At 37.0% G+C, this 13,202-nt stretch overlaps 1 protein-coding gene across 2 annotated transcripts in view; it reads right to left on the minus strand.

The window, feature by feature from the left end:
- Positions 1-13,202, minus strand: part of dot1l (DOT1-like histone H3K79 methyltransferase) — a 95,829-nt gene that overhangs the window by 53,736 nt on the left and 28,891 nt on the right. For both annotated transcript variants that reach the window (XM_073068201.1, XM_073068202.1), the window contains exons 6-11: positions 12,458-12,552; positions 11,960-12,022; positions 10,074-10,129; positions 5,537-5,616; positions 4,020-4,088; positions 2,152-2,258 (exon numbers count right to left, since the gene is read on the minus strand). In XM_073068201.1, the coding sequence (XP_072924302.1) occupies positions 2,152-2,258; positions 4,020-4,088; positions 5,537-5,616; positions 10,074-10,129; positions 11,960-12,022; positions 12,458-12,552 (470 nt within the window). The remainder of the gene's footprint in view (positions 1-2,151; positions 2,259-4,019; positions 4,089-5,536; positions 5,617-10,073; positions 10,130-11,959; positions 12,023-12,457; positions 12,553-13,202) is intronic.

Consider the following 13,202-nt stretch of genomic DNA (forward strand, 5'->3'; position numbering starts at 1 on the left):
ATGCTGAGCTCCCATCCTTGGTCACCCTGGAGCCATGTCTCTGTGATCCCAACTATATCATATTCATTAATAACTATCTGCACATTCAATTCATCCACCTTGTTACGAATGCTCCTCGCATTGACACACAAGCCTTCAGGCTTGTTTTTAAAACACTCATAGCCCTTATAAAATTATGTTGAAAAGTGGCCCTTTTTGATTTTTGCCCTGGATTTGCCTGCCTGCCACTTTTACTTTTCACCTTACTACTTTTTGCTTCTACCCTCATTTTACACCCCTCTGTCTCTCTGCAGTTGTTCCCATCCCCCTGCCACATTAGCTTAAATCCTCCTGAACAGCAGGACTTTCTTGACTTATTTCTATTTTCCTCTTCCTCGACCCTAACACCCTGGTTTCCTTCCCCTTGCCAACTCAGTTTAAACCCTCCCTAACAGCTATATTAAACAATCCCGCCAGGATATTAGTACCCTTTGAGTTCAGGTGTAACCCATCGTTTCTGTATAAGTCATGCCTTCCCCAAAATAGATCCCAGTGATCTAAGAATTTGAAGCCCTGCCATCTGCACCAGTTACTTAGTTACTAATATACAAATCAATGACGAATTTGATGACCAGCAAAAGGAAGCTGCAATAACGGCAGTTAACAGAAAGCATTGCCATGTTTTTGTCTATCACCTGGGAGATCAATGAGATTCCACAGGTTCACACAATTTTCATTCCCAGCACCATTCTTGGTATTATTCTACGTGCTAAGAGTGCAATATAAGAAACAGAAACAGTAGTAGGGTGCTGAAAATGCAATGTTGGTGCCAGAATGTATGGTAATACTAGAGCTACCCCTAGCATATTCTTGGTTTGCGCTGGATGCTAATGCAAATGGTACACTGTACTGCATGTTTCGATGTATGTGTGATAAATAAATAGATATGCCACAAGTGGCCACTCCATGATTCAACAACACCTTGGTTAATATGCCAACTCAGTGCTACCTTCAATTTCCCCTTTAATACTCTGTAACTAATCAATCTGTCTTAAACATCATCTGCAACAAAGCTTCTGCTGCTCTCATAGAGAATCATAAAGATTTACTATCAATCACCTGGGTGAGGGAATTTCTTCACACCAGTTTTCTGAATGGCTGACCAATTGAACTGAGAAAGTGAACCCTGGCTTGAGGTAGAACCAGCAAGGGAAGCATCATGCCTGTATCTACTCCTATGAGAAATTTATATTTCAAAAACAAGTTACTGTTTATGAGAAAACAGTATTAACCAATGATTTTTAAAGAGTAATAGAAAAGTACAGCACAGAAACAGTCTCTTTTGACCATCTAGTCCACGCTGAGCTATTTAAAACTGTCTACTCCCCATTGATCAGCACCTGAACCATAGCTCTCCATACCTCTACTGTCCATATACCTATCCCAACTTCTCTTAAACATTGAAATCAAGCTCACATGCACTACTTGCACTAGCAGTTCGTTCCACATTTTTCTTATGCCATCGTCAAGACACCAATAATCTTACAATTTGAATCAGGTTTAACACCACTGGCACATGTTGTGAAATTTGCAGTTTTGTGGCATCAGTACATTGCAATATATAAAAAGCTATAAATTACACCAAGAAATATATATTTTAAATTAAATAAGTAGTGCAAAAAGAGCCCAAAAACAGTGAGTTAGTGTTCATGGGTTTGTTCATTGTCCATTTAGAAAATTGATGGTGGAGGGGAAGCAGCATGGATGTCAAAGTAGCGTAGCCGTTAGTGTGATGCTATTACAACTCGGGGCAGATTTCAGAGTTCAATTCCGGCGTCACCCATCAGGAGTTTGTATATTCTCCCCGTGGCCGTGTGGGTTTCTTCCAGGTGCTCCATTTCCTCCCACAGACCAAAGAACTACCAGTTAGTAGTGTAACTGGTCATTGTAAATTGTCCTGTGATTAAGGCTAGTGCAAAATAGATCGGTTGTTGGGCGATGCAGCTCGTTTGGCTGGAAGAGCCTGTTCTGCATTATATCTCTAAATAAAGCTGTTCCTAAAACAGAGCATGTGTAAGGAACAAACACGAGGAAATCTGCAGATGCTGGAAATTCAAGCATGTGTAAGGAAGGAACTTTTCTGGTAACTAAAACATCTTATATTTTACTTACTATGGTCCGGTCAATTGTATGCAGGTAGTAGGAAACTGGTTTACCAGTCCATGAAACTGATCCTCGCAGTGGTGATAACTCCACAACCTTCATAATGGTGCCAATATCTTTGAAGAGTCATAGAAATAAAAACAGTTTCTGATTAAGTCCTTTTTAAGTTTCAATATCACACAAAAAACTTTTGTCTTTATAACAAGGTTTCAAAACAAAAGTACAATTAATGAAAAGCAGCAAGCAGTTCTATGAATTACTAACTGCAATGATGTACTGAGAGCAATGCATCTCAACTACAGTAGATTTAGCTCCAAGATTTCCCCAGTTTCATTTAAGAAAATGAAAAGTGATCAGTTCTGGTCACCTCACTACAGGAAGGATGTGGAAACTATAAAAAAGGTGCCGAGGAGATTTACAAGGATGTTGCCCAGATTGGTGAGAATGCCTTATGAGAATAGGTTGAGTGAACTCAGCCCTTTCTCCTTGGAGTGACGGAAGATAAGAGGTGACCTGGTAGAGGTGTATAAGGTACTGATCGTGTGGATAGTCAGAGGCTTTTTCCGAGGGCAGAAATCATTAACACAAGCGGACACAGTTTAAAGATGCTTGGAAGTAGGTACAGAGATGTCAAAGGTAAGTTTTTTTTTTAAAAACGCAGAGAGTGGTGAGTGCATAGAATAGGCTGCAGGCGACGGTGGTGGAGGCAGATACAATAAGAGACTCCTGGATAGGTACATGGAGCTTAGAAAAATAGAGGGCTATGGGTAACCTGAGGTAATTTCTAAAGTACTTGTTCAGCACAGCACTGTGGACTGATGAGCCTGTATTGTGCTGTACATTTTCTATGTTTCTATGTTCAAAAATTTTTAATTGCCACCTACAGCATGTAAAGTATTTAAAACCCCAAAATATCTCCAAAGTTATATAAAGATTTAACAGCTAGACTTCCAAACATGTCAGAAATGTCTCTTTTGAACATGCTCAATTGGCAACCACCTTCAGTTATATACTAGCTCACATGTATCTGCTCTTGCACCCAGCCAACACCCATGGAAAAGCTTTCACACACAGATAATTTTTTTTAAAAAAACATTTTTCCTAAAGCCTTCTTAAATTATTAATTTCCTGTTACAAAGCCTCAGTAGGCTGTATTTCTGACATGCCAAACTTAATTATTGATCTACCTTCATCTGCGCTTTCTAAAGCTCTATAGGATGTTCCCCATAGAAGTCAAAACACAATATTTTTTAAATTAAATACTGCAGTGCTAAATACTTGCCAAAAACTTGATTAACTTGCTTCTCAACATTCTTCTATCTCCTGCAGCAATTTTGGGGCAGGATAGACAACATCCAACCAGTAATGAGCGCATGAAGTTTAGAGTTACTACTTTCTCCTTAGGAGAAAGTTGTTTGGTCACATGTATTATTACAGCACATTGTGCCATGAACTAAGATGAATTCAATTAGTAAGAACAAGAAAATACTCAACTTGTTTCCACTAAACAGTAACATGGCCCAATACCAAGCCTGTGTCAGTCAGTGTGGTGTTAGAATGTATAATGAAATTGAAAAGAAATTTCATTGAAGTATAAAACAATATTCATTTCACGAGCAGAGAAGAAAATGACTGATTTTCTCAGTCCAGCAAAGGGCTTTGGGATAGACATGAATATCAACATTACTAATGCATTCCTCCAATTCAATAATTAAAAAAATTCAGAGATCTACATAAATTTGGCATAATACATACAAGCTAATCTTTTATAAAGGTATAGTTTCACAAAATAGATTAAAGGATAAAGGGTTAAAACATTCAAGTCATATCTGAGAAATCTCATTCTCAAAAGGTACTTAACAAATGAAAAATCTTACCACTCAAATTCCTGCTATTTATTCTGAAATTCAATGGTGCAAAGGGCTTGGAAGAAACAATTTTACCACCTGTAAAAATGACAAGAAACATCATTGTCTCACATTCCTCAAAATCCACTGCCCACCCTTTCAAATAAATTTTTCCATATAGAATTTTGTGGATAATCAAGGTTAGGCAAGGATAGATATGGGACAATTATAAAAATAAAAACAAGTCAATTAAGTAAATTAGCAAATTACAACCCCTGAATACAGCCTTGTTTAACTTGTAGAGAGGTTCTAACTCCTGGCCTACATTCAAATGACCATAAACAACCACCAAATAGTAATCTATCATGAACACAAAGATAGAGCATACGCCATGGCTATTCAACTGGGGCTATTTTTATTGAAGATAAATAGGAGGGATAAAGAGACCAAGTAGTTCTAAAAAAGTACAAAGTTATATTCATTTCAGAAGCAGAGACAAAAATTACTGATTTTTTCATTCAAAGGGCTTTTGGACAGAGACATGAATAACTGCCACATAAAAACAGATTTCACAACATATGCCAGTAATATTACACCTGATTCTGAAGCAATGGTTGTGTGTAGTACAATAAAATGTGTATAGTACACGGAGATGGAAGTGCAAGCATAAATACAAGAGAGAAAGAGGCCAGTGTAACACACCCAAGATGGTGCACATGTTCACAGTCGACTGCCTAACAAGTATGAGAACAAGCATACGCAAAGAAAAATGATTTTAAAATGTTCCAAGATTACTTTACTCTCAATCTTGGTTTACTCATGACAAGCCAAACAGCTAACAAAGCACTGCAGCCACTCACAGCACATCTAATGCTGATTTAAGAAACTAGAGTCAAATTTTACCTAAAAACCGGGTACACTGCATACTTCTGTTGAAGAATTGCACTATATCGAACAGTACAAACGAACGCTATTCAAGTCTTCTAGTCTCTCAGTTTCAGAAATATGGTGCTGCTGCTACTCTCACACCCATTGCTCATACACATATTTTTAATTCCCTTTTGAAAGCCACCAATTAATCTCCCTTCACTGCCTTGTCAGGCAATGAAATCCAGATGTTAACTGTTTACTACATGGAAGAGCTTTTCTTTGTATCACCTTTGGTACTTTTCCAATCATGAATCTGAAATTGAGAACTCCATGTCAACATAAAGTGTTCCCAGGATTGCAAACTATGAAGCACTTTTCCAAATTCAGATTACTACTTGGCCCAGTGTTATCACATAAAAGCATTGGAAATAATTCAGAAAATGTGTAGTTCGGGTGGTTGACGGTTGAGTTGAGTTGCCAAGATCAGAGAACAACTCAACCCAAGTATAAAAGCATGTTACAATAAAGAATATCTCATAATGAGCTTCTTCAAGCTCAACACTAAAATCCATTACATTTCTGTTCTACTTTTTCATTGTTAGAAAATCTGCCAATTTGGAGCCATTAAGCAAAATTCTGCATTATCAAAATCTTGGAGAAAGGATAAAACTTCTTACCTTCTTTCATGTTTGCAAATCGTTCCTTCAATTGGTGATCCACCTCGGGACCAAAGGCAAAATTATTCACAAACACAACACTGCAAAGAAATACTGAAAATATAATTTTTCAACCATCCAAAGTTGTAACCTAAAGTAATACACGTTATCAAATCAATTCATTGTGACAAATTTTACGTCGCACCAAAGCACAATCAAAAACATTTATATTAACTACCATACACAAAAGGGCCAATTGACAGTTAAGAATGCAGAAATTTTAAGTAACAAAATGAGTCATTAGTCCAAACAACTTATCAAAGTAAACTTTTGCAATTATCATAAAGTTAAAACACAAAGAACTGCAAATACTCGAGCAGTTCTGAGACGTTACCCCTTCTACTCTTTACATGGCCATTGCCAAATACAGCAGATAGTTTATACAAAACACATGCATTGTTTCAGATATGACTTTGTGAAAACTATTTTCTTTCGAAACTACAATGGATTTGACACCATCAGAAGAGCAATTTAAAAATAAACACACAAAAACTATAAAGACCCTCAAATTTGAGTGAGATGTGAGAATTCTAGATCTTCAGGCTCCCAGATAACCACATCTGCACCAGGTACACCAAACTGCAGCTCTTAAGAGAATGTGTTAAGGAACTGGAGCTGGAAGTGGATGGTCATGCACTTCTAGTAGGAATAAAAGAATAGACTATTTTCTAAATAGGGAGAAAATTTAAAAATTCAAGGTACAAATGGGATTTGGGAGTCCTTGTGCAAGATTCCCTTGAGATTAACTTGCAGGTTGAGTCAGTGGTGAGGAAGGCAAATGCAATGTTAGCATTCATTTTGAGAGGACTAGAATAAAGAGACAAGGATGCAATGCTGACGCTTTATAAGGAACTGGTGAAGCTTCACTTGGAAAACTGTGGGCAGTTCTGAGCCCCTTATCTAAGAAAGGATGTGCTGATATTGGAAAGGATTTAAAGCAGGTTGATGAAAATTGCTTATCATATGAGGAGTGTTTGATGGCTCTGCAACTGTACTCTCTGGATCTGGAAGAATGAGGTAGTATCTCATTGAAACGTATCAAATGTTGAAAGGCCTAGATAGAGTGGATGTGGAGAGGATGTTTCCTATAGTAGGGAGTCTAGGACCAGAGGGCACAACCTCAGAATAGAGGGTTGTCCAGTTAGAACAGAAATGTGGAGGAATATTCTTAGCAAGAGGGTGCTGAATCTATGGAATTCGTTGCCACAGGCATTGGATGTACTTAAGGCGGAGGTTGATTGATTGTTGACAAGTCAGGATGTGAAAGGTAATGGGGAGAAGGCAGCAGGAGAACGGGTTGAGAAGGAAATACATCTCCACCTACCTGCCATTTCTCCATAACCTTTAATTCCCCTACCTTGCAAAAGAGACTTGATTCCCTAATTCTGCTCCCATGTCTTATGATCAAACTACTACAGTTACAATAACAAAGGTAATGCGAAGATTAGAATCTTCTGACCTGGATGAATTAAACTACGAAGGCCTTGTGAGCTCTATGTAACTCAGACAAAAAGTTAAATCTATCTTACAAACTTTGGGGTCAAAAGCAATCCCAATGTTCAGATAATGAACAAGATAGAAATTAAGCATTATTTAGGGATAAAAATCAAAATTAGTACCTTCTGAATATATTAAGGAAAAGGGGGGGGGGGGGGTTCAAAGAATAAAATACGCCAAGTTTGGACAAACTACCTAGTATGAGAAGCCAATTTAAATAATGAAGAATGTACATAATTTAAATAATGAATATCATACTAGAAACATGAGCCGTCTAATGTACTTCACTGCAGTCTTGGCTTCTCAGTCATCATGTAAACTATAATTTGCATATGGGTGCTTATATTCATTAAAAACATAATTTAGCCACAATAATTTAATGCCCGTTTTAAATTGAGTTGGTAAAACAGGTCTTCAAATATACACAAGGTAATACATAAATTATTAATACATTATTAGCTGAAAAGACCATTACAGACTACATTAGAGCACCTGACCTGAATCAGAAACAATGAACCAAGAACATCTTGTTATTAACAAATACAATAGATGGTCCAAATAAGGTTCTAGAAACACAACGAGATCATTAACAACTGCACTTATAGACATTAATCAAAGCTGGTCAATATTGGACTGGTGCAGTTCAAGGATAATCACAGGAAAGGAAACCCAAACATGAAACATTTAAAAGGTTTAATCGAGAAGAAGAAATGACTTTTGATTGCAGTAGAAAACAAATTTTTTAAAAGGCTGCAAAAAAAAACTGGAAACAGGATGGAATATAGATCAAAATATTCCAAGAATACAGTACATACATCTGAAGATTTCTACATCTTAAGAATGTTAAAATAAAGGATAGCATTAGGAACCAAAATCTGAAGAAAAATACCAGTTACTGACCCAAACAGGAGACATGACCAGAGATGACCAAATGTTTTGAGTTTAAACAAGAATCTTAAAATGATGTCTAAACATCAAGAGGAAGTGCAGAAATTTCCAACTACCAAGCCGCTCACACTACTGGTGGGCCAAAAGTGTTACAAGGGAGGGTAAAGAAGAAATATAAAGCATTTCCTGTCATCAGTGAATGATTATATCCATTGATCTGTTATACAGGTATAATTTTAAAGATTAAAAACCTGAAAATTGAAGAGGCAAATAGTCTTTCACAAAAATCATTAAAACAAAGACTACAATCCTCAAAGTAAAATCACTATATTTAAGAATTGGATAAAAAAAATAAAAGACTAGAGAAAGAGCAAGCTAGGCTAAACAGATGTTAACAATAAAATAATTACATTTGAAAGAAAAACTAAACAAAACAAATAATCACAAGATGCATGTCAACTAAGTATATTAAGCTTTAACTAATGAAAACTTCCAAGTAATAAACTGTTTTTAGATTTGTGCGGCTATACTAACTTCTCCTTAAAGTATGATAAAATATTGTTTTTAAAAAAAGGAAATTACAAAATTGTAGTTTCAAAAAGGATACACAGAGAAACAAATTGTAATTAGCACACCTTAAGTGGTCTTTAAAATAAAATCACTTTCAGATGTGAGCAATACCAGCCAGGATGCCACAAATTCCCCCACGGACAACACCCAGCAGCAAGGGATGGCACAAATTTGCCATCCACCATCCTCTACGTATGGAATGGAAGGCCATCTTGAAGCACTACTAACATTTAGATCAACTACATGGATGGCTGTATCACTTCAATGAGTAGTCAACAGGTATCAAATGGATAATGATAGCCGAGTTCCTAAACTTACATATATCATGAACCAACCACAACCTGGAAGTCCTCAGACTTCCAATGTATGTCAATGATGTATGTATGACTTCCTTTTTACAATGTATGTCAATGATTGGACTACGGTACTAATGGATTTGTGGCTAAATTTGCCGATGATACAAAGGATGAAAGAGCGGGTAGTGTTGAAGAGACAGAGAGCCTCCAGAGATACTTGGATAATTTAGGGGAATGGGCAAAGAGGTGGCAAGTGAAATGTTGGAAAGTGTATGGTCATGAACTTTGATAAAATATAAGAGCAGGGATGTGAAGTTGAGGCTCTATAAGGCATTCGCGAGACCACACTAGGAGTACTGTGTGCAGTTTTGGGCTCCTTATTTTAGAAAGGATATACTAACATTGGAGAGGGTTCAGAGAAGATTCATGAGAATGATTCCAGGAATGAAAGGGTTACCATTTGAGGAACGTATGGCAGCTCTTGGGCTGTATTCCCTCGGTTCAGGGGAATGAGGGGGGATCTCATAGAAACATTCTGAATGTTAAGAGACCTGAACAGATTAGATATAGCAAAATTATTTCATGGTAGAGGATTCCAGGACAAGAGGGCACAACTTCAGGATTGAAGGATGTCTATTTACAACAGGGATGTAGAGAAATTACTTTAGTCAGAGGGTGGTAAATCTGTAGAATTTGTTGCCACAAGCAGCTGTGGAGGCCAAGTCATTGGGTGTATTTAAGGCAGAGATGGATAGGTTCTTGATTAGCCAGAGAATCAAAGGGTAAGGGATGAAAGCAGGGGATTGGGGATGACCGGAAGAATTAGATCAGCCCATGATTGAGTGGTAGAACAGACTCAATAGGCAGAATGGCCTACTACTGCTCCTATATCTTATGGTCTTATGGTTTTCACTTCTTGATTTATGACAAACTCTCAGGGGATTAGATTCAAAATCAAATTCTCTTCACAAGTGCTCCAATTTCTGGTCATCATTACTAGGGCCTTTTGTTTTAAAATTCATTTCCAGGAATTTTTTTTGTGATCTTGTGAAAAATGTTACCCATGATTTGTACAAATTGTGCAGAATTTCTTTGAATGCAAATGAGCAATTTACGAGCAAAATTGTTTGAAATAGTGCTAGCTTTCCTTGTGAAGCTGTGAATAATGTTTACAAAGATAAATGTACAAACCACAACAGCAATAATAAATCTAAATAAATTACAAATTGAGACATTGGATCGGTCACCTTGTGCTGGCAATTTTTTCTTTCCATTCTTCAGAAAGGAAGTCACCCCTTTCCAGCTGAAAGAAACAAAAGACTGCTGAAATAACAAAATAACATTTTCCTATACATTCAGGAAAATACATAACCTATATTTTACCAAGAATTTCACATTTAAAAAATCCTTTCGCAATGGATTTGGAAAATACTGCTTTCTCATCTGGCTTTTCAGTAGCATCTTGGTTTATTTTATTTCTACCTGAAAATTCAATAAATTTAATGTTACAACAGAAGTACTAGGATATTATGCTGACCCTTGCACAGAAGTCCTTTTCTTTAATAAAAAAACATGTAAAATGTAAGTAAACTTGATGCGTCTTTGGTCTGTCACCAAAGACTCTAGGAAATTTCTACAGCTGTACCATGGAGATCATTCTAATTAGTGGCATCACTGCCCGATATGGAGGGACCACTGCATAGGATTGAAACAAGCTGCAGAGAGGTACAAACTCAGCTAGCTCCATCGTTAGCACTAACCTCCCCACTATCGAGATGATCTTTAAAAGGTGATGCCTCAAAAAGGCAGCAACCCTCATTGCAGGTGAATGCCATTTGCCATTTTCTGGAATATATATTACACAAAGCATCATTGTATTTGTTTAGCTGACAATAAACTAAAGAATAGGAGGGAGCTCTCCTGATAACTTTCCAGTATTTCTCAGAAGACTCCAAAGTAAAAATCATTAATTTCATACCACACACTATGTTGTCTGCTTTTGCATACATTACTGCATCTCAAAACAATCTCGTTAAAAGCCAGCGATATTCTCTTATGCAAACCAATATGAAAAGTTATCACAGCAGTTTGGAGGTAAACTGGGAAGAGAAATTGGCAAAAATAAGACTGTCAAAAATATGGCACATATTGAGAAATGGAAAGGTCTTAGATTTGGAAATTGCTTGACAAAGAGCAACTCAAAATTTGGCTGCAATACCCAACAGCAGTAATCCAAATTATTAATGGAACAGGTTCAAGCTAAATAGTCTCCATGCTTTTCTCTACAGCTGCACCAATGATGAAGCAATGAGACAAGTGTATACAAGAGATCCAAAAAGAGCAACAGAATATGTTGGAAAATGGACAGAACTGAAAATATCTGTTAAAGCTAGACAAAAAAAATCTTGCAGATCAAGGGATTCAAACTTAATGGAAGACTAGCAATGAATGAAAGCGCCCTAGAGTGCAAAATGCATGTGACAAGTTTGTACAGTGGAGGATAGCAAACTAACAAGGATACAATTTCAGAAGCTTAACAAACAAGAGGTCAAGAAGCAACAGAAAGGGAATTAATTGCAAAGACAAAGTACAATAAATGGGAAGAATGTCAAGAAGATGATGAGACAGCAGAAAGGGCACTGCCAAAATTAAAGGGGCAACCAAGGACTCAATTTCCAACACACACATTTAAAAATGATAACCAAATCCTGTATAGCTCTTTTGTTGCAAGTTCACCCAAAAAGACAAAGCTGAGAAACTAAAGCAATTAAACACAGGCCAGAACAATAAAACAATAAGATGCTTAAAATGATAGAATACAAGGAAAGTTAAATCACTAAGGGTTTAGGTACATGACTAACAGGGGGATCTCTTGATTCATTGTAAATGAAAGATTAAGCATGGATCAGATAAAATGGGACAGACAACAAATAACAGAGTACTTAGATGTAATGGAAACCCATTTTGGTAAATTTATAATGCAAGGAGCTTTTACTGGTAAGAATATTACAATACATATCTTTAACCAATTCTAGCTTGCAGGCTAAGAATTCTAATTACAGGAAAACATTCTCATTGAACTTGAATTGATTTTTATAGGTTGGGATTGAAGCTTAGCATAAAACACACTTACAGTATACTCTCCATATTTCTTTCCATACCACCTCATCCATTTCCTGAACTCTATATCCATTGCCTATGTAAGAGAGAAAAACAATACCATGAATAATGTATTACAGCACACAGGAGTTAGCCAATTAACTCAAGACAGCTTCACCATTTAGATCTGGCCTGATCAGAATATTTTTCATTCAAGGGATTTGAGTTAATTATTGATCCCCAACTGTGCTTGAGAAGGTCATGGTCAGATGTCTTCTAAACTGCAGCAGGGAAGAAGAGGTGGTCTCATTTTTTGACCCAGCAACATAAAATAATGGCAACATATTAAACTGCACATACCCGCCTTCTCTTCCAAAATACCATAAAACCTTTGTTCAACAAAAATCTCATCACTTCCAGATTTAAATTTAACAGATGGCCTAGCATCAGCTACCACTTGTAGGAATTCCAAATGTCTAACCTGCTTTGAGTGTTCCCACTTTGAAAAGAACCATCTTTATTATGCATTTACCTCAGCATATTTTGCAGGTATCTCTGCCTTTTCAACACCATAGTAATGCTTGCACTGTGTAGCTGCAGCAACTTGCAACACGACTTGACCCACTCCTTCAAGCAAAAGAAATCAGTTGGCATTAAACAAACAAAACCACACAAAAATCCAATTATCCAAAGCATTGTGAGCAGATTTAGGCCCTATATTTCATAAAGGATGGGCTGGCATTGAGAGGGTCCAGAGGTGGTTTTCAAGACTAATCCTGGGAATGAAAGGCTTGTCATATGAGGAGCATTTGATGGCTCTGGGCTTGTATTCACTGCAGATTAGAAGAATGAGAAGGAATCTCACAGAAACCTAAATATTGAAATGCCTAGAGTGGACAGGGGGAGGATTTTTCCAATAGTGGGAGAGTCTAGGACCAGAGGGCACAGCCTTACAATACACAGGTGTCCCTTTAGAACTGAGATGAGGAGGAATTTCTTTAGACATAGAATGATGAATCTCTAAATCACTGCTATGGATGGCTGAGAAACCCAAGTCATTCTGTATACTTGAAGCAGAGGTTGATGGTTTCTAGGTTCATACGGGCATCAAAAGTTACGGGAAGGAGGACTAGGAGGGAAAACAAATCAGCCATGGTCAAATGGCAGAGCAGACTCAATGGATCGAATGGCCTAATTCTGATTTTATGTCTTATGGTCTAAGTGTTATATAGTCAAAAAACAATTCAGAAATTTTATTTTTCTCTCCATATAATCCC

Source organism: Hemitrygon akajei, chromosome 16, assembly GCF_048418815.1.
Source record: "Hemitrygon akajei chromosome 16, sHemAka1.3, whole genome shotgun sequence".
In the NCBI taxonomy this organism is placed as follows: Eukaryota; Metazoa; Chordata; class Chondrichthyes; order Myliobatiformes; family Dasyatidae; genus Hemitrygon; species Hemitrygon akajei.